Source organism: Mugil cephalus, chromosome 3 (assembly GCF_022458985.1).
Source record: "Mugil cephalus isolate CIBA_MC_2020 chromosome 3, CIBA_Mcephalus_1.1, whole genome shotgun sequence".
NCBI classification, from domain to species: Eukaryota; Metazoa; Chordata; class Actinopteri; order Mugiliformes; family Mugilidae; genus Mugil; species Mugil cephalus.
Window position 1 is genome coordinate 19,235,225 of NC_061772.1, and position 22,109 is coordinate 19,257,333.

The window sequence follows — 22,109 nt, forward strand, 5'->3', positions numbered from 1 at the left end:
CAGAACACACGAGCACACAGGTATAAATTCTTTTGACAGCGTGAACCCCTACAGAGTAGGCTCAGCGTAGACCTCAGGAGCATAAACTAAGTTTAAGAGACTGGTGCAAACTGTCGCTGTGAAGACGAAGGCAAACAATTGATTTAGCCTTGATTTTTCAGCGCTCAAGTACTGCTATGAACTCCAGATAGTGGAAGAGGACAGGATAGTGTGTACCTGAAGCCTAAATTACTTCCAGTCAAAGTAATCCTTGCCAACACGCTGGTTTTGGAAGCCTACAGTTAAATGTTTTTCTTGAATGGGTTGATTTATGACCATCCAGCAAAGATCCCTCCTCCCAGTGTGGTCCAGTATAAACAGACCGATGCTAAGGGGGGGCTGAAGAGGAGAAGTCATGGCTGTAAAGATCATTTCCTCAGCAACAGCAACACCTTCACCCTACAGTGACACACACAACTGTACATTCTTGAACCTAAGCACACACACAATCACACAAATGCCTGCACAACATGAATTCTCTATTTAGTCCATCAAACCCTCCCTCTTTGGTCTCTGCTCAGCTATAAAAATTTATCTGGGGGAACGTCAGTACAAGACACCAGCACACACACACACACACTTACTTAGTCGCACACAAAACACTGTCACACACAAAGAGAGGGAACAGCACTACACCATTTCCACATGATTCCCAAATCGTAATTAGATCAGACGTTTACACAGATAGCTTCATCGGCACACATGGCCGCTTCGCCTCCGAGGTCCACACACCCATACACACACGCGCGCTCCTAAACACAAACACATTCCTCCAGAGGGATTCAGGACAATTGTGATTTGTCTGGAAATTGCTGAATTAGAATAAATGGTTCAAAGCCCGAATGCCGAAAACTACACAGAAACAATTCCGCAGAAAAGACGTATTCTTTCCTCGTTCGTGTGCGTGCGTGCCCTCATTGTGATTCAATGTTTCAATGTTCTCACCGTCACACGCGTCGAACTTGCTGAATTGCAGAATTCTCTCCCTCTTCCTTTTTTCTCTACCGCACGTTGAGACCGTGCCTCCATAAATTCAATTTTGCGCCGTATTTAGAAAACCATAAAATTTCCACGGTTTTACAATCTGAGTCACTTATTTCAATCAGCGTAATAGAAGCCCGAGTCACGTGGGTCTGGATTTTCCCCCGGTGGCACACAAAACTCCCCTTAATGTCAAACAGGCAAACACACGGGAATATTACAAAGCTCTTTACAAAAAAAAAAATTCTTTCTTAGATTTCCTCCTTTTGCAGGGACATTTAAAATCTAACAGATGGGAGGAGCTTTCAGAGATGTCTTAATTGAAGAAAGAATAACTATATAGATGTTTAATATTTGAGGAATTGTGTGTAGGCACCTTTGAGGGATCAGACTGATGCAGTAGCTGGAGCGTACACTTTGATATCATAAATCTCTGTGTATATGAGCAGTGCGATTGTGAGATTGACTGGGCTAAGTTCGGGAGAACGAGCGTCCAGCTACAGTGCGGAGGATCGATCAGACGCTACTAATGGATTAGAGAGGTCCAGCTAGATGCTCCGATATCTGTCAGCTGCTTCCACGCGTCTCCTTAAATAAGTAACGTGCTGCAGATCAATACGCGGCGATCACACTCACTGAGCATTCAAGTGGCCAGTGATCAATAACACTTAGCATCCCGTCTCCCAGCCCCTAACTCGTTTAATGTGACACTGGAAGACTGATGGAGATAGAACACGGGCACATATACACAACCAGACTACCACAGTCATCAAGAGCGACGAGGGAGAAAAAAAAAAACTTAAATGTGTACAAATACTCGGCCAAAACATCTGATCCTGATTCTAAAAGAGGTGAGGAAGTGTCAAACCAAAGGGCAGCATCGGATTCTCTGCTCTGCGAGCGAGTGGGAAGAAAAAAAAAAAGAAGACCCTCGCACCAACTTGCAATTTCCCATCGATAATCAGAAGTGCAAGAGAAGAGCTGCGAAGATCTCCTCCACTTGACAAACTGACATGCCCTCCAGGAAAATACTCCTGTCTGACTCCGCTGCCAAGACTTCCCTCCAGCCAAACGTCCTCGAGTGCCAAAAGTCACTCAAGCATTTTTCTGCACTTTGCAAACACAACGCAGAGCGACTCGCTCAGAAACACAACCCCGCCTGTCCACTGACCCATTCACTCTTCCTCTGAGTGATGATGGGGTCCATATGAGCCCAATTATATGTTTTTTTTTTCCTCCTTACTATTCGACACTACGTACAGCATGCAGGAAAACTCATGGCAAAATTCAGAAGTCATGCAGCTGCGCAAAATTGCACCGAGGGGCTGCCAAGAACCACCGGGGTCTCGGCTGGGAGGTTGGCTTCATCTAGGGGACCACGCATCAGATGCCAGTTTAACTTTAACACCCCTATCTGGCAAGAAAGTTAAACTTCAAGAATGTTTTAAAATCAAATCTTTACATGCAAATGAAACAGTGATTCATAAATACTCTTATTAAACAGGTTAATAAAATTATATTTTTAATCAGACCACCATTTTTTTTTTTTAAGATTTCAGAATGTTTGTGCTGTAGGGGTGGGAAAAAATATCAATATGGCAATATATCAAGATATTTTTCTTACGATATAATATTGATTTTGAACATCTTAATATCGATTTTAAGAGAGACAAAGAACTTCCACACCTCCACCACCACTTTTTCTGTACAAGTGCAATAAATTGGAAATGGATCATTTGGATTAATATTGTTTTTGACTAATTTGTCCAATGAATTATCACTGCCATCTGATATACATATATGCAACATGTATTTTAAACTGCATTTAAAATTTCTCAGTGAACTATGTAGAATATTGCAATAAATCACATTATCATGATATCGCAATAATGTATCGTATCGTGATACGTATCGTGATACGGATCGTACCATGAAGTCCTTTTCAAAAATCCACCCCTAATGCTCTTTTAAATCTTCTTGTTTAAAGCTCTGATTCAAAACTGGCATGTTGGTTTACTAACTGAAAAAGTCTTTTGTGGTCAAATTCATATAAAAAATACTTTCCATCACTATTTTGTACTAATATTTAAATAAATATAACATTAGAAACTAAAATGCTTTGAAATGCATTGCAGTAAACTAAAAGACTCGTGGATCAAGAGACACGCTTGTACACCTGGCCGCAGTAACACCTAGACATATGAAACTGAAGGTTGGTCATCAGGGTGATTTAGCAAGGAGGTTTCAGATGTTCAAATTCTCAGAAGTTTTTTATTTAACCCTCATCTGTTTGGTCGTGAATGATCAATAATGAAAGGGAGGAAAGGAAAGACACAAGTTTACTCACTGCATCCGTCCTCGTCGCTGTGGTCCCCGCAGTCGTTGTCCCCGTCACACTGCCACTGGGCCGGGATGCAGGTGCACTCCCCGAACGCGCTCACCGCACACGTGAAGTGGTTCCTCCCACACGAACACTCGGCGCTGGCCTGAACTCCTGCACACACACACAGGACGAGAGGGTTCGATCAGACACGGCCGGGTTAAACGGATCCGTTTTGCGCCACTTATACATAACAAGGGCAGATTTAATTTAAAGTGCAAGGCAACACGAAAAAAAAAAATAAAAAATCGCCTGCCTCTAGAGCCTGACTCCAACAAAAAAACATTCAGCAGACATCAAATTAAAGCAGTGACTTGTAGGCCTCGTTGGGACCTCTGGCTTTGGCTTGTACTTTGATATACAGTCATTCTCCTCAGCTGCTCCCTGCTTAGCATGTTTGACAAAAGCCTCAGACAACCAGTCACGCATTGAAAAATCTGTTTAATGTACCACAGTGTGATTTGAATAACACTGCAGCTGTAAACTCCTCTTGCCTGGCAGTCTGCGCTGATTAAAAACAAACTGGTATCTGAGCCGCTGCCCAAAATCTCAGATTATGTTGAGTGATTTAATGGCGTTGGTGCTGATGTGACGGATCTGCAGAAACAAGTCTCGCAAGACTGAGAACTTCACCTGAGAAGCATATAAATCTGGGAAAAAAACATGAACTGCCAACTAGTTTGGTAATTAGCGATGATTTAAGAAGATATATTTTTCACTGTAAATTGAATATTTGGGAGGTTGTAAGTGATAGGTGACATTTAATAATGTAACCTCCAGCTTATTCAATTTATCACTGTTTTCTCACGTTTTAAAACCCAAAGAGCTGATGAATCAATTGTAAAAATAATCACTCGCTGACACGGAGCAGACTGACTTTGTAAACCAACTGACTGACGTTACGCTCAGATCAGAACACCACCTGCTACTTACAGCACTTACACAAGAAGATTTTGGCTTCGGAACAAGTCTAACTGGTGTGCTTGGAGTCCTTTCACCCTAAATCACCTCGATCTCAGATTTACTCATCGACTCCGCTGCGTCTTTCAGATCCTTCAGCATTCAAAATGACAGAGCAATTCAACTTTTTTAAGTGGCGCAATGGTGTTTTTATGGCTTTTTATTATGCTACGTTTCACTGCAAAACATATTCAAGCTGTGTGGTGATGCAAGGCCTCCCTCTCGCTGTCAAGAGTTTTTTTCTCTTTCCATTTTTTTTTATTATATCTGGATTTTCGCGCATCGAATTATTGTTTTCGAGTCTGAAATCAAATCCAGTCATTGGGGAGCAGAGTCGTGGCTGCCAAGTCTTAAATACTCCTTGCTGTGACTTAACCCCCCCCCTCCACTTCCACGTTATAGGTCTCTACAGCAGCAACAGTGACACCAGTGAAGTAAGAGCCTCTGCCAAATGTACCGTGGCTTATAGGAGGGTGTATAGTTTGATGTGTGCAACACGGAGGAGGCATCGTGTGCGTGAAGCTGCTGTGCCTAAGCTCTTTTAGCTCCTCAGAGGAGAGAGGAGGTTTAACCCTTAACAGTGATTCGACACATCTTGTGTTTTTTTTTTTTAGCTGCGACTCTTTGTGATAAGTATGACAAGTGCTTTTGTAAAAGGAAAAAAAAAAAAGAGCAGCAAGTGATTTATTTGGTGGATTTTTCTCTGAAGGCTCTTCCTCGACCTCAGAAACCGCTGACAGCGACATACGAGCGTGAACTAATGATTAATGGAGTGATAAATGGGATATGTATGTTAACGTATTCAGTCAATTTACCTGTCTGACGCAACAATTTACTGATGTGTCAGTCAGGGCGGGGATGTGTAACAGAAGGAAAAACAAATTTGAATATTTGTGTCAGTTACTTGGTCTTAGGAAAAAAAAAAAATAAGAGACTAAGACTCCTGATGAGCGCGAGAGCTCCCGTGAAGAGCAGGACTTTAAAAGAAGACGCCGAATCTATGAAACATCTTCCAGCTGTCTCTGGCTACACTGTGCATCTGTACACGGACAAACAACGCATCCGGAAAATACATACTTCGCCGACAAACACGCACACACACACACATGCTGCTCAGATTTCCCACTGCAGCAGAAAAAAAATAAAACACACCACATCTTCAGACGCATCACAGCAAAGTATGACCAGGAGAGGAAATAAATAAAGGTTTCCCATTTTGCTCTCACTTTGAAGCCCATTAATGACCATCTGTGTGTACTTGTGTGTGTGCGTCTAGTTTGCTGAAGCTGGCCTGCCGCAACAAACCCAAAGTTTCTTGGAGCGTGCATATATGTGTGTGTGTGTGTGTGTCTGTGTGTGTGTGGTTCCTGGCTTCCTCACAAAGGCATCAGTCAACCCAGGAGGGCCTGGCAGAGAGAGCTCAGTAACCTTCAGATCCCTCCCACAGCACTAAATTAATGGCCTCTTTCTTTTCATTTCCCTCTTTCCCTCTTTCTTTCTCCTCACTCTTGTCTTTCCATCATCCCCTCTTCACAGCACCACCCCCCCCCCCCCCCCCCCCCCCCACACCACACACCCCCCCCCTTCTCCCTCGGCTGCCTTCCCCTCCTTTCTGCTTGCCCCTACCCCCTCAACCCTCGTTTCCAGAGCTCCCTACTAAACCGAAGGGGAAACAGGGATGTCGTCATCCAAGCCTTCCTGCCTTTAAAGATGTCTTTCTAATTTTCTTGCGAGGTCTGTAATTCCTGCAGCCCTCAGACCCCGGGGGCGTGTCGTTCACCCTCAGAGAGACAGACGGACAGACTACCTGTCTGTTACACAGACGAGGGCATAAATTCTTTAACCATGACAGATTCCTAGCGCTCCTCTGTGGAGCAGCAACATAAGCTGCGCTGGATTTGAAACCTTAAGCGCATGTATGTTTTATTCAGATGTGTGTGTGTGTGTGTGTGTGTGTGTGTGTGTGTGTGTGTGTGTGGTTTGCGCTGAGCTAAATTAGAGTCTGTGAGCCGGAGCAGAAGTCTTGTCAACATGAAGCCACATCACAGGCCGTGCATTTGTCAAACACGCTTTAAAAAGCAGAGGTCACTGGCTCCCATATCAGAGACAGAGCAACTTACAGGGCTAAGCAGGATGCCGTCATACACACACACACACACACACACACACACACACACACACACACACACACACACACACACACACACACACACACACACAGTAACACTGGACACCGGTTTGAAAAGTTTGAGCACTGTCGCGTTCAAAACGGACAAAAATGTGACCTTCAAATATCTCAACACTTCTGAGTTTGAACGTTTGCAAAAAAAAAACAAAGGATCACACGTGCCTCTGTAATGCAGCACCAGTTATTGCCAATACCATGTCTGACAAATAATAAAAAAAAAACATAAATACAAAATATATAAATCTGAAATAATAAATACTGAATATACATTAATCGAGAAAGCTTGTTAAATTACGTACCCATTAAGGAATTTTCATTGTGAAAAGCTGTTTCGACTGAAAAGCTTCAAAGGGTAGTAAACCGTGTAATGCTAGACTTCATCATTTCTAAATGGGCGGTATAAATCCGGTGTGTCTGTGCACATTTGCCCCGTGTGGAGTAGACTGGATGACAAGATGAATCTAATTGATGTGGGCAGCTCCGCTGAAAATCTGGATCCGTCTTAGGAACTCTGTGTCCCTCTCCTTCTTCTTATTCCGTTGTATTTGTAGCAAATTAAAGACTTTGCTGCAGGAAGAACCACTTGTCAAAAAAAGCTGTATTCCAAATTAAGTTTTGGCATATGTAAACACAAACTGTACATTTATTCAGATCATTTCATTTAGCGTCTATGTACAAGTTGCAGCCTTAATCCTAAATTTGGGTTGAACAAATGTTGTTCATGTAAACCTACCCATGTGTTATGGCACAAATTCCCTTAACCAGAAAGCAGGAAAACAAACTGTGAAATATGCATCATCATGTGCACCAATGTGACTACTGTCCAAGAGGGGGAAGACTCACCGACACGCTGAGATTGTTTGTACGATTAAAGGAAAAAAAAAAGTTTTTTTTTTTCCCCCCTGAGTGCCAATAAACACTGCAAGCATGAGTTCACGGTTCACTACTGTAACCCTGCCACGAAAAAATAATCACAACTTCAGAACTTGGATCAAGGAAGCGGAGCGATCCCGAAGTAATTTGATGAAACGGATAATGATAAAGCTCACACAGAACGAGAGCCCACACACAATATTAGTTTAACAAACGGGTACGAAAGTGTGTCAGAAGCAACACACAGACCGGTAGCTCCTTTCTACTCAGAGCAGGAGCCTGCTGAAGCAAAGCAAAGAGGAGAATCATCGCCGCTCACTGGATAGTTATGTAAGGCTGCAGACAAAAACACACAAACACTATACAGCAGCCAGGCCTGGCAGCCCGACGCTTTTCTACAGCGCCAGCATGACAAGCCTCTGATGCATCGCACAGATACCAGATCACATGCTGGGCTGTTGGGTAGAGATAGCTGATAGCTCTGTACTGTAGGCACATGTTTGGCAACGGTACAGCGTTTTATTAATGGATCTCTATGTGGAGCAGGTACAGTACATCACCGGAGTTGTTAATAGATTATGCACGACTTCTTTGAACGGTCTGGAAAGGTCAAACTGGCTTCAAACTGGCAAAGCGTTGCAAAAAACTGAATTAACTTTTCTGAACGTCTTTGATATTTTCATGCTTCTCCGTTCACAATTAAAGCCTTGTGCTTTTCGCCTTCTGTGATCTTAATGCGCCTCAGGAACACTCACCACCAGAAGGCAGTTTAAAGGAGGATAGATAAATATCACTTTAAATATATGTGTTTTTTTTTTTAAACCACTTATTTGTCAGTAACACAGTCTGCTGATCGAAGTAAGACAGGAAATGTACTGCAATTTGAAGGAGCACAGAATAATTGCCGCATGGGACTTTACTGTGCAAAGACTGGATTTGACTCGAGCCTCTGAAGCAGTGATTTGAGCCCAGAATAATAAGAAAATGATGCAGGCCCCGCATTGCAACGCAGCTTGAATATGTTTTGTTATGATCCTTTTTTTAGTTGCTGTGGTGCAGAGACAAAAATCCCCAAATCTACATTCATCTCAAGTCCAACTTTTAGATCTTAGTCATCTTAAATCCTCGGAAATCAAGTGATGAATGTGCAGCAGCTGCGGCATAGTCCAGTGATCATGAAGCATGATATCCTCCTCTATACACCTCATTGATAGCGTCAAACGCACATAAGACCCGTTGTAGGACATCAAATCAACTCGCAGGCTCCTACACAAACAGCTTTTCAGTCTGTTTGAAGATCAGGTAGGCTGACAATTAAGCTAAGTAATAGACAGAGTTTGCCATAAATGAGACGGTCTGGCCCATTGCGGGTGATGTAGGCTTACAGTATGTGTTCAGTCTGCCCTGCAGGGCAGCGGAGAGACAGTGCGTGAGCTGTGAGTCATAAAGTACCTCCAGCAGAGGAAAAGAAAACAAAGACCACCAAAGATCCTCCACTGCTGGTTACTATAGCCCGAAACTGTCCAAACAGGCCCAGCGTGGATCAAGACAGGTGGTCCCCCCCCAAAGGTAAACACAGAGATGATCCCACAAACCAACCCCGACACCACGCCTAAACCTGACCCACCTACAGCAGGAGCCGACCGCCAGGAGCCCGCGTTGACCAACCGAACCGAAAGCCGGAAGCGTAGGAATCTCAGATCTAACCAGGTGGCATTCATCTTCTATTCCACTGTTTCACAATTTGCTGTTGTTAAATAGTTAAATGACGAGTGTGAAGAGAGAGGGGGCCAAAACACACAATGGTAACCCAGCCCGGAGAGCGGGTGGCCACACGCTTTGAACGATGTCAAAAGGCTGCCAGTTAATTAGGCGTGGACCTCCCCGGAGACTACCTGGAGGGTCGGAGCTGCATCAAATACCCAGCGAGGGCGCCGCTATAAAAAGTGATAAGCGGGGGAAATTGCGGGGGTAGGGGCGGTGGAGCACCTTACAATGCGAAGGGTAGGACGGGAGCACGGGAGGAATGAGTCAGGCCCTTTGTCCGCCCTACGTGTCCCCGCCACCCGTCCGCCGCCGCCGCCGCCGGCGTCGAGCTGTAAAAGCACGGCTTCAGAGAGACAGCTGCGGCTCAGCGTGTCAGCAACTGTTCAGGCCGAACCGTCCCGAAACCAGCTGCATTCAGCTGCGCCCGCGCAGCGTCGCGCCGCTCTGCACAACGAGAATGGACACCACCGGCGTCCCACCTCGCTGTCAGGCAACAGCGTTCGGCGCTGGTCCCCCTCTCGCTGTGAGAGGCCGCTGACAGAACGAAACGCTCGGCCGAGCGCGTATTACAAGAGGACTGTTCACCTGCAGTAACTGCCACTCACGGCTCGCAGCGAACAAGGGAGCACGCGTTTCAAAATGTTTAAATTCTTTGCACCCGTGATCTTTACAAGACATTCCGGGGTATTTAATGGCTTTTCGGCAGATAGTGTAACAGATTAAATCCTGCAATAAAGATGTCAGGAATATTTTTCCACTCTTAAAAACCTGAAAGGTTATATTGAGCTTTGCGGACACTTAAAAAAAGAAAAACTCGTCAGCTTTTGCAGATACGCTGTGGGAGGGAAAATAAAAACTTCCATTCATGGCAAAACATTAACTCCATATTTATTTAATGCTGCGCTCTTTTAAAGGCTTGTTCTGTAGCACGGGGCAGTCCTTCAGTTTCATTCATGTGGCTTAATAGCTTACGTTTGGAAGAAATAAAGTTTGAAAGTTCATGTCTTAAAATAGACGCTCACTTTCTCTCAAAGTGCTTCGACTTCACAAATGTAGGCAGTTTGAAGTAGTCTTGAAGACGAAATATAACCAAATGATGGCTGACAACCAATTCTGAAAATGATTTCTTCACATGGACGGTAAGCATTGTTTGGCATCCTGTTTTGTTTTGAAGTGACAACACAAACAAGTTAATATCACTGCCATCTTATTCAGCGTGCGGCAAACAAACTAGGCCGATGCTCCAATACGGGACGCGTATAGGAGACCAGGTGCGACCACACCAAACTCACACTTCACAGGTGTAAACGCAAACTGTTAAGTCTTGTTTAAAAAGCATTTACAAAACCGCGACTATGCATCAGCCAGTATCTGCTGCTTTTTTTTTTTTTTTTCATTTTTGACAAATAAGGTGGTGAGTAATGAGGTGTGGAAGACTGGCTGCTTTTTGAGAGCCCCTGATGTATCCACAGCTCCTCTTTTGGTTCAGTTTCACTTAAAGCTACTACATTCTCAAGTTTCTTCAGTCTGGCCAAAGCCAGGTAGAGCACAGTGGCTCCGAATTGTAGTTTTTCTGAAAACCGCTTCTTGCTGATGAGATCGGCGCGACTAAACCACACGCTAAATGTCCCATAAAACCAAAAAAATAAATAAATAGAAAAAGTTTAAAACACTCAATAAAGAGGTGGCGATAATTGTAGCTGGATTTACCACCTCTAACTCCTCAAACTGATTGTTAAATAAAGCTGTGGGGTTTTGATGATAACACATTCTGCGTTTCTTTTTTAGATCTAGACTTTTCCAGGTTAAAACATATGGAAGCTGTAAAGCTGCATCCAGCACTCAAAAGGATACATTCACTACATTCCCTGTGGTCAGGATGGCTCTGGGTTACGCTGACATGGCTTCAAGATGCCAAACAGCTCATCATCCCCGCCTGTTCCCTCTTCTCCCTCGGCTCATCTCCACCTACTAATTTTGCCCACTGTAGGTCAGGCCGCCCTGATGCGGCGGGGATGATAACCACAGCAACACATGTTGAGCCTTCCTGGGGAAAAAAATAAATAAATAAAAGACAAGTGTGGTGGAACAACATGCATGAGCAGATGCGCACAGAACAGGCGCAACCGCTTCAGCATCAGGGAAAATTCGGATCCCCGTCTATCTGGTTTGTGCGCTCGACAAACAGAAGTACCCGACAAGTAAGTTTAGAGCCGAGGCGAAATCTTCAAAGCGCGGCAAAAAGTCTTCCCGGACAGCCCCGTCATCACAAGCTCATCCTCTTGCTTTGCTTGGTCGCACACAAAACAGACGCACACACACACACACACGGGAGTGTCTGAAATGTGAAGCAGTTGGTGGAGCAGTGGGGGTTTCTTTTCACACCTGCTCATCTCAGACTTTCATTAAAACAGCAGTTTTATCACACCGCAGCGCTCAATCACTTTCTTATAACATAACTCAAGAGCAAGAGAACCCGTGTGTGAGCGTGTGCGTCTGTGTGTGTGTGTGTGTGTCTCCGGCTTGTCTTTAAGTCCGAACTGCGACAGGCTCTCATTTCTTGCATGTGCTGTTCTGCATAAGATTCAAACTAAACAATGCCAGGCATATGTACACACGCACACACACACACAAACACGCACTGAAACTTTTATTTGCTCGATACGAGCCAAAACAACGTAATTACATGCACAGTGATATATTATCATTGGGATATATGAGGGTTAAAAAATTAAAGGCCCTGGCAGGGAGCTGTATATAGAGCTGAATGCAGTACACACACACACACACACACACACACACACTCATACACAGTCATCCACAGGCGGCAATCTCTCTGAAGTCACTTCAAAGATAACACTGACTTGGCCAAGGATGAGTGGATGGCTGCTGGATGGGCTACTTGCACTGGATGGGGGTGGTTTAAAAAAAAAAAAAAAAAAAAACTGCAAACCTGCAGCATCCGAGAAATGTTTACATGAAAGGGTTAAAGAGGCACAGGGGTGAGCCTGTGGTACGGCGATTCATTTTCCACAACCGTCAGCCCTTTGTGATGACTCTGCCTGCTGCCGCTCACTGTACTTATGTGGCTTTGGGAACATGTGCGTGTGCGTGAAGTATATACAGTATTTGAATGACAAAAGGACTCTGTGTTACGATCTAAGAGAAAACGCATAAAAGACCCATCACAACTACTTCCTCTGTTGGAACAGGAGCTTTAAGGCTTTAATGACCCAATGGGCAAATGGGTAACGAGTTTTTTCCCACAAAGACGCCGGACGTGTTAAAGGGGCGACCTCAGGCGCGCGTCGAGTACACGCTGATAATGAAGCTGTTGAATAAGGCGGGGGCTGCACAGGTGAGGCCGATGAAGAACCTCATGTCTGACAGTCATATCTGTGTGGGAGGACTCCTGTGGCGTTTTTATGAAGTGTGGGTTAGAAGGCACCAATGTTCTGCCAGGACTTGTAGGGGAGGACATAGAGACTGTGAAAGTTTGGTTTGTTTGTTGCATTTCTTCCCTAAATAAAAGCGATATTTCGGAAATTTTGATAAGCCCTATTCACACGGGACTAGTTTTACCTGGGGACCTCTGGTAATTTCTAATAATCACAGGGGTCAGTGCGAATTGACATCTCTGTGATTTAGAGGCGAGTTTTTTGAGTTTTTTGTTTGATTTGCAGTTTTTTTCTGCCTCTGGTCACTTAAGGATTATTAAGATTTGGACAGATGTTAGAGCTCAAAATTGAGACGTCGCTGAACTACTCGCCCGTTTAGACAGATGACATCATTAAATCAACCATTAACGTGTTCATCAGCAAAGGTGGAGCTGATCTGAATACTGCTAGGTCCTTGGTAATTTCTTCCCTTGAATAACAAGTATCAAAAATATTTTATCATCCATTATAGTTTGCAAAGTAATTAAAACTGTCTCTGACTCAAGCAGCGGAGTGAGACGGAAAGTAGCAGAGCCATAACAACAGAACATGAGTTTGAGTAAAACACCGAGTTTGTTTATCCCGTTTGAATATATTTGAATCACAGGAAGTCCTCAGGTAAAACCAATGTTGAATTGAAAGGTGTTTCACGAATGAGCTGTAAGTCTTGTAAAGCCTCGTCTCGCGATTTCCCACAATTCTCTCAAATTCTCGTCACGCAAGACTTCACTTTGAGGAAGATGGACTTAAAATGAACTGGTCACATGACCCACTGGTGACACCAGTGATGAGGGAACTGCAAAAAAAGTGTTTCCATTGCATTTTTGCAATACACTTTTATATGAAGAGGTTGTGATGAAAGGGATGCTGCTGGGTAAAAAAAATGACTGAATGGGGCTGGTACTTGACTCAAATCTAAACATATATGAAATCTGACTAAATCATTTTAGATTTTTTTTTGTTCTTTTGTGTCTGCACGTTTAGGCGATTCACTGCAGATCCATGATCCAACGTGAGACATTTGGAACATAAGCCATGTACCGGCTTTAGTTTGGATAGGATTGTTTGTGTGCGTGCGTGTGTGTCAAGCCCAGCAGTGTAAACACAGCAGAGCTCTGTCCCTGGCTGTGAACACTAGACTTGCTGGGTTATGTGCTGAGTGAGCACTTGGTGTCCAAGCTCGCTCTAATCCACAGATTGACTCACTGGCCGACTGACCTTCCCTCATACACACACACACACACGCACGTATGCACGTATATACACACACTCACAACTCCCCATCATTCCTGCTTTAACCCCCGATATCCCCTACAGGGGCCTCTTTCAGGGATTCACACATCACAGCCTCAAATGAGCCCAGAGCTCAACGCTCCTTCCTGAGAAGAGTTGATTTTCCACTCGTGGTTCTACTTCCAGTTCGTTTGTGCCGTAGCAGTTCTTAAAATCCCAAGCCTCATACTTTTCTTCATATATTTTCTAATTGAACGTCAGCCCTGGAGGATGATCACGGTTCCCGGTCCAGATCATGGATAAGCAAGGTTATTATCCAAGTCCTGTGCTTGTACTACACCTATTGGCAAAAGATTTCAATCAGTCGGGAGGTAGTGACTTCCTTTACCGACTTAATGAAGGAACGGGAACCACTGGAACTTCTTGAGAATATAGCAACCATTCTGTGGCGTGAACAAAAAAAAAAAAAAAAGGCTCGCTGAAACACTTTAATGTAAGCAATATCAGTTTAAATTAGGAAGTTACTACTACAACTAAATCAGGACATGATGATTTCAAACAGTAATAGAAACTGGAGATACGTGCCAGCAACCAGTCATTTTTTTCTTAACCAAACTTCAGCAAAGTAGTAAATCCACACTATACTTTTCTCCACTGCAAACATCTATTATTCTGTGGAGGCAAATCAAAACCACGTTTGGGGCTTTCAAAAGCACTCCAGCTTACTCAGTTCATTAAAGCAGCTGAACCCCATTGGAACATTAACCGAACCAGCTTGAACCAGAGTCCAGGTAAAATAAAAAGGGAAGCAGGAGGAAGTGCATGAACTGGCTACTTTCTACGAGAGTCTGAAAACCCTTAATATTCTCTTCAGGTCCCTGCAGCTGGTGAAGTTTTATGTTTTAGTTCTGCATTTGTGCAACTGGTCTCTGGACCTGATCCAGTTCACTGGAGTCTGCGTTTAACTTGAGCTGCCTGTCTGAGCCCCCGCACCCCAAAACCTCTAGAGATCAGTGAAACAGAATCAGTTAACTGTCCATATGAATCACATTTTGGCCATATCTGTATCCGACGGTGCCATTCTACACATGTCACAGCACCTGAACAAATGTAACCAATGAGTTAGAAGAGTTAGAAGTTTTTCGTCCATACAAACATGCATCTGAGCCCGTGTGCCAGAAAGGTCATATTTTGAACATGAACAAGAATAGTGTTCCTGAAGAGCTCTCCTGGCAGCACCTGATGCCAGATAAGTATTAGCAGCTCAATTTGGTCCATGTCTGTGAATGTGAACTCACAGTGAAGGGATAAGTGTAATAAGAGGAGATTATTCCATGCGGGCAAGCTGTAACTCACTTTATGGGCTTTAACTGGATGAGGAGAGCAGGCACTGAGGTCCAGCTCTGTAATATCCAGTTATAAAATGACACAGCATGAAGGGCCCCGCTCTGCAGCTCAAACCTCCTCCGTGTTGGCACCAGGCGCTCTATGATGTTAACATTTGGGATTTGGGGCAAAAGCTGGGCTTGTAAAAATTCAGATCTCGGAGTGAGAGTATGCCAGTTTCTGTATATTGACCTCTCTGTTTTCTGCATCAGTCCAGCAGTCAGACATTAAAATGAGCTGCTAACTATGAGCAGGGCTCAAGCAATCACACACACATGCATGGACAGCGCGCACACAAGTCTGGAAGCCAGAGGGCTTAGCAACTGTTAAGCATTCTTCAAACACTTGGATTTGAAGGTCAATACTGATTTCACACTACTGTCATATTTATACGTTGAACATTTCCTATTGCTGCATCAAAAACACGGAGCCGGCAAATCATACGTTGACTTTTATTATGAAGTAGTCACACTACAGTGCAGTGTGTTTTGTCAGTGAGCTTCGCACTCACTTCAAGCGTTCAACGAAAATGTATCTACAAAGCAGACCTGTTTGAAATATTGCATGGAGTAATGGGATAAGGAGCAGCCACAGCTGTGAGATAAGAAACTGCAGGCAACTGGCTGCACACATCTAACTTCTTAGCGAGATAACCAACTCCTTTCGCTGTGCCCCGCTGTTTGCAGACTCATGCTGTGTGCAGCATAAATTCAGATCACGGTTGCTCACGGAATGATGGGGGAAAAAAAAAGCCATTCATTGGGAAAATTACTGCCCGACTCCTTTATAAAAACAACAATCTCAAAATTGCTTAAGGATATGACATCAAGGGTGGACTAGTCACTGTAAAATGTCATGTTTAAGTCAAATAGGAAAATGAATGTTTATTGTATTGCTTATAATTAAGAGTATCTGTGAATGAATTTCTTTGGATTATTTCACATCTTTCCTTAAACATCTTAAAAGTTCTGAAACCTCATAGGACGCCCAGCCTGGTCCCTACAAGACAACAAAACCCTGGAGCATTCCAGAGGAGGTGGGAGTGGAGCGCTTTCTCGGGCAGTGGGGGTGAAAGGATGTTAAATTGGTGACTTGGAAGGCAGAGCCTTTCCAGAAGCGAAGCGGACAACCTGTGGTTGGGATTGAATTCTTTCCCTCTCTGGCTCCTTTTAGAAAAAGAGGAGAAAACGGCAAACACAGACCCTTCCATTCAGAGTAATTTATCCCTATGGCCAGGCCTTCTTTACCGGCTGCAATAGCCCCCTTCCGGGGCTGCCCAGCAGGATGCCTGCGAGTGGCGTGTGAAACTCTCCTGTCTCCTTCAGCTCAAAAGGGAAGGATGAACAATGGCCCTCGCCAGGCGCTGGCTCTGAACAATCCCTCTCTCTGCTTTGCTCTCTGCCTTACTTTCTCAGTCTCTAAAAGCAACCACAAGCTATTCCCGCAAACCCACATTCCTTTATTCATCCAATATCGTTTGTCAGCAGCCATTTCCTTCAACATAAACTGTTTATCTACATGCCTCTCCCTCCTCCCCCATCTCTTTACCTGAGATTGTTGGTTTCCCACCCATATCTCTTCGCGTCGCCTGCTCTCAAATTTCTCAATGATAACACTTAGACAAACACCAGCAGGAATAGCACCACGTTTTCAGGGTTCTCAGGACCCCAGTTGACCCCCCTTATTGCCCCAATCATGAAAACACGAGTGACTCACCCTCCGTCACCACATCTCGACCCAACCATCTTTCCATTTTTTCAAGAAAGCCCTGTTGGATGTTTCATGCCTGAAAGGACTTGGATCAAACTCAGAGAGAAGATGAACAAAAGCAATTACTGGTTTGATCAACAGCATATTTGTCAGCGATAAAATTACAACTGATTTTGATTTAGTGTGCCCCAGGTTCCGCAACACATGGAGCACAACAGTGAAAACAACAAAAGTGAGCGTGGACAGTGAGGCTGCTTTGTGTCATTGAACTTAACTCCATAGCATGTCTTCTTCCCCAGGCGGAGGATGTAAGAGAGCAAGCGGGGCTCCAGCAAAACATGTGGCTCATCAGTTCATAGAAACAGGCAAACTACTCGCCAGTTTGATCTATCAAAAATAAAAAAAATAAAAATGTTTCTATACTCCTCTGTGGGATTGAGCAGTTGGGGGGGAAAGAGACAGTTTCCACCCAGAAAAAGCCTCAGCAACAATCTACACAACTCTTGCAGGGAGCCATTTTCTCCCCAGCACTCAACCATTCACCAGTGGCTCCTACAGAGCTATTGAGCATTCTCCAGGCACCTCCACATCCCAGACAAGCGCAACAAAAAGCATTTTAAAGTAACACTCCCTGCAGTTCCCACACTATTTCACCTGTCAAATGCTTACAAAACAGTCAAGGAGGGCCAAATTCTCCTCAGGGGCGCTACAGCTCACCTCTTGCCAGCCTCGGCCCCACTAAAGACGTTGTTACTCCTTTTAAAGAAAGAATACACTATAAATCTTTCCCGCTATCACGAGGAACTATTCTGAGCCCCGAGGCCCAGGCGGGACCTTCCACCTTGACGAGCATCCCGGAAAGCAGAGCGAGAAACCCGAGCGAGAAACTCCTCGGCGAGCCAGACTCCCAGAACAAGGGGATGAGTCATCTCGGGAATGATGCACAGGAAATCAATACAAACCAATTGTCTGTTTGAGGAAGGAGACAAAGGAAAAGGCACAGAAAGGGCAGTGCCAGAGAAATTAGAGGCGTCCGCAGAGTCAGAACCTTGTCCAGCTGATCGATCATTTGAGTAAACTAGAAAGATGTCAAGGTCTTGCATATCTTCACTGAGGTCTGACAAAGAGAGAAAAAGAAACTCCTTTAGCCAATCATTGACTCAAGCCTTCGTTCTGAATTCTGAATAACGTAGGTCTGTAGACTAAGGAGCTAGACGGTTCAAATCAACGCAATGATCGTACAAAAGTCTAGGGATGGATACCGTCCCTAGGTTTTATCTCATACTGATGCCAAACCGGTACTATTGAAACGGTGCTGATGCTTAAAGAATGGAAAACATACAAACTTTTTTCCATCTGATAACTGGTGTTTGATGATAAGGTGACAAAAAGAGCAACCCCTGTTGTTTAAATCAGCGACAATTGCTCAGTTAATTTGCAGTTCTCCGACTCATTTTAAGAGCCAGAAGCAGAACAGCTTCACTTAAGCTAATTGGAGACCGTCTCTAACTGTTTTTGTTGCTATGGTGAATCCATTATCAGTGTAAAATAATAAAATCAAAATATAAAAGTCCATATAGAAATCTATAACTTAGACATAAAAGTGTAAAACCAAACTAATTCAAAAACAGGGTTGCTCTGACAGAAAGAAGGCACTGGAGCGTCAGTCCTAGTTCTACAGAACCACTCGGGTTGACTGCGGGAGGGAAGTTAAATACGACACAAAGCTTCTCAAACGTCCGCAAGTAAACAGTGTGCAACAAACCTTTAGCTTAAACAGTCGGCATAGATATTTGCTGCGTCAGTCTGCGGTTCTCAGTGCATCTTAGCCTCCATATCAGGTCGGACTGACGATGCAGTTATGTATTCCTTCCGGCTGGAGAATGATTACACCTCAACATTATTAACACAAATGTGTATGGGTCATCAACAGCCGTGAGGAGGAGGTGGAAGCCTGATGTGTAGACGGCGCAATCATGAAATCACAACATAATCCCATTCTTCGAGTTAAGCTCCCCACCTTGATCAACAATGAAGCCAAAACAATCAAGAGCGTGTTTTTTTTTTTTTTTTTTTTTTGTCTCAAGACATTTTCTGTTGTTTAATATCCTCCTGCAATGAAGCTATCCCCCTTTTTCAGACTCACATAACTCAATCAATGTTAATTTGGCCCAAGGCATTTCACAATATGAAGACATCAATCTTAGCCCCCACCCGCTCCCATCCTCCCACCCTCCCATTTGACATGGCGGCATCAATGAACAGATCAAGCCATCAGAATAACGAGAGAGAGGATGATTACAGAGATGGAGACATTACTAAAAATGGAACTACTGGGAGATCAAAGAAATCAGAAAATAAGACCAGATGTGTAATGAGGTAACTGCTTTGTATAGTTTTATAGGTGGATGTGGAGCCAAGGTAAATATCAATAAATATCAAAAAAAAGTTCTGTGATGGACAAACAGTCTATTGACGACAGGCTTCCTAAATAACCTGCTTTACATATTTGCTATTTCTGTACAGTAAATCATTTGCAATAAGCAAAAGTCTTCCCTGATCAAATGAAACTAATTGTAAAAAAATCCTCCCTGCTGAATTCTGCCAGGCAAAATATATTTCCCCTGAGCGCAGGATGTACGACATCTTCAGATGAGAAGATGAAGGTCATTTGTTAAGGTATAATTCTTGACTATGCATCAACATTGTGAGCGCGACGTGTTCGTCTACCAGTCATCGCATCTTTCATTTAGATCAATTTGATCCAGGACGTAAACAGCGCCTCAGAGACCATCTGCCTTCGGACAAATGGGTACGACGGTGTAATATTTTACATTTAGGGTGGATGGAGTGAACAGCTCTCCCGTTACGTACATCTCAATTATGTGTTCTGCTCCGTCCTTCCTGCGCCTCCACCTTACTGCCCTGCATCTCCTGTTTTCTTTGCCTTTGTGCCGCTGATCCTTCCTTCCATTCCCTGTTTTCCTCCCTCCTCTCTTCTTCTTCTTCTTCTTCTCCTTCTTCTTCTTCTACTACTGCTGCTGTTGTTGCTCTGTTGCCATTGGCCCACGTCTGTTGAAGGTGACTGACGGCTCTTGTGATGTTAAGATCACTCCTGCCCGTTTCCATCAAGCCTTGATTAAAAGAATGGACCCGTCTGGGCCATTCTGACACACACACACACATACTCATGCACACACTATGCGGGCAAAGCGATACGAGGCCAACTGGAAGAAAACAGAGGTGGCGCTGCCTGAGGTCTGATCTTAGCGTTGGGCCTGCTCGGGCCTGCCCGTCAGCCTGGATGCCTGTAGGTTGATGGCCAACAACCGAAAAAACAAACCATCCTTGTTGCCGTCAGCGAGGTGCAAATGGCACGATAATCACTCGAGAAGTGAAACTGTAATAATCACCTGTTATTGTTGGATGATGCAGTGCGTAGGGCTGCAGGCTTCTTGGTGAACTCATAATTACGCAGATAAGAGATCAGGGGTTATAAATAGTGACTGTGTAACTATCAAGAATCCAACTTATATAAGGTTTATTCACACATTTTCTGTTGGCGTTGCGTCAGCTTTTGAAGTCGTGAAGCTGTTCTGAACTAAAAATATTTCCTGAAGTATGCGAAACAGCAGCTGATCCTCATCGGACCTCCAGCCTGACAACCTGAGATTTCTCATTTCTTTCAAATGAATAAAACCTGTAACGATTAAAGGATATTTCAGTAAATCATTGCCAGCTTTGTGTGGTAACCACTCTCTGAAGTCAAAAGGTTTAGACATAAAGCATAAATCAAAAATAGTTTTGTGTGAAAGCAAGGATGACGATGCCAATGTCTTGACAAAACCTTAAACTCATGAAAACATAAAATCAATGCCAGAATAAGTAAAAGCCAAAGGATTTCAGAAATAGAGACATTGTAAAAACTGGGCATGCTACTTTTGCCGATAAAGATCACGAGATACCACTGAATCCTCCAAAACTGCAGCAAAATGGAAATTGTGGTAAGGCAGCCCACATTTACATTACATTTTTTCCAGTTCGCTTTCCTTTTACCAGGATCTGAATCAACAATATCAAACCCTCAGGGCTCCTTTCTCAAAGCAGCATCAGGCAGCAATTAGTTTTTTTGTTAGTTGAAAAAATACATATGAAGCCATCATGAGGCGTCAACGATTAATTGCACGAACCAGAAAGCGCATTCAATATAAAAAGAAACACTGAAGGCATGAAAAGAGTGCACGCATTCTGAGTTTCCTCTGCTTCACGCTTCCCCCCCCCGCCCTCCTGATAGCCGTCACAGATCGCTCTGTTGCGTTTCTGAGGAACTTTACCTTCACAAGAAACAGACGCATCATCACTGTGGAGATTAAATTAAAGGGGGGGAGAAAAACAAGATGATAAGTGCAGAGAGAGTTACAAACCACTGTGATTTGGAAGAGAGGAATGCGGAGGAGGAACATTGGCAGCAACAGAGAAACACAACGCCGCTGATGGAATATTCTAGACTTTGATTAGAGAAGGATCAGAGCAAAAACGCAGTGCTCCTCTCCTTGTTCTCCTTCCATTCTGTCAGCCGCCGACCTCCCCATCCTCACAGCCCAGTTTTTTTTGCTTTTTTTTTGTATTAGTTGAAGGAGTGAATGAAGCGTGGGATTTTTTGGGGAGGTGGGGAGCAGGCATGTATGGGATACAAAAAGGATCTTTTCCTGACTACATGATAAGCAAGGAGATGAGTGTGTAGTGAAAGCAGGCACCGTGTATTCACTGTAACCACATCTGGAGGAGCCAAACAGAGAAGGAGGATGGCGGTGATGAAGGGGAGTAGTGGAGGATGGGGATGTTTACAAACTGTCTCACTTCTTTCCAAGCTGGTGCCACTTCCTCCCCAGTGAGGATTTTCAGAGATATTCTAGTAAAGGCGTCTTTAGAGGCACAGAGGAACAGGCTTTAGCAGGATGCCGGCTTCGACACAGTTTTTCTTAGATTTCTTTTTTTTTCTATTTGGCATCTCTCACACTTTCTTTTCTTCAATTTTCTCAGTGACAGAAAAACATCTGCGCCTCTACGATCGGTTGGAAAACAAAACTGCTAAGACTCGGGGTGGCGTATAATGAACAACCTGCATATATTCATCGGACCTGACAAGCTGAAA

General features: G+C 44.0%; 1 protein-coding gene across 3 annotated transcripts in view; it reads right to left on the bottom strand.

The window, feature by feature from the left end:
• The window catches only part of lrp4 (low density lipoprotein receptor-related protein 4), a 98,264-nt gene that overhangs the window by 52,507 nt on the left and 23,648 nt on the right, over positions 1-22,109 (bottom strand). For all 3 annotated transcript variants that reach the window (XM_047580317.1, XM_047580315.1, XM_047580318.1), the window contains exon 2: positions 3,368-3,514. In XM_047580317.1, the coding sequence (XP_047436273.1) occupies positions 3,368-3,514 (147 nt within the window). The remainder of the gene's footprint in view (positions 1-3,367; positions 3,515-22,109) is intronic.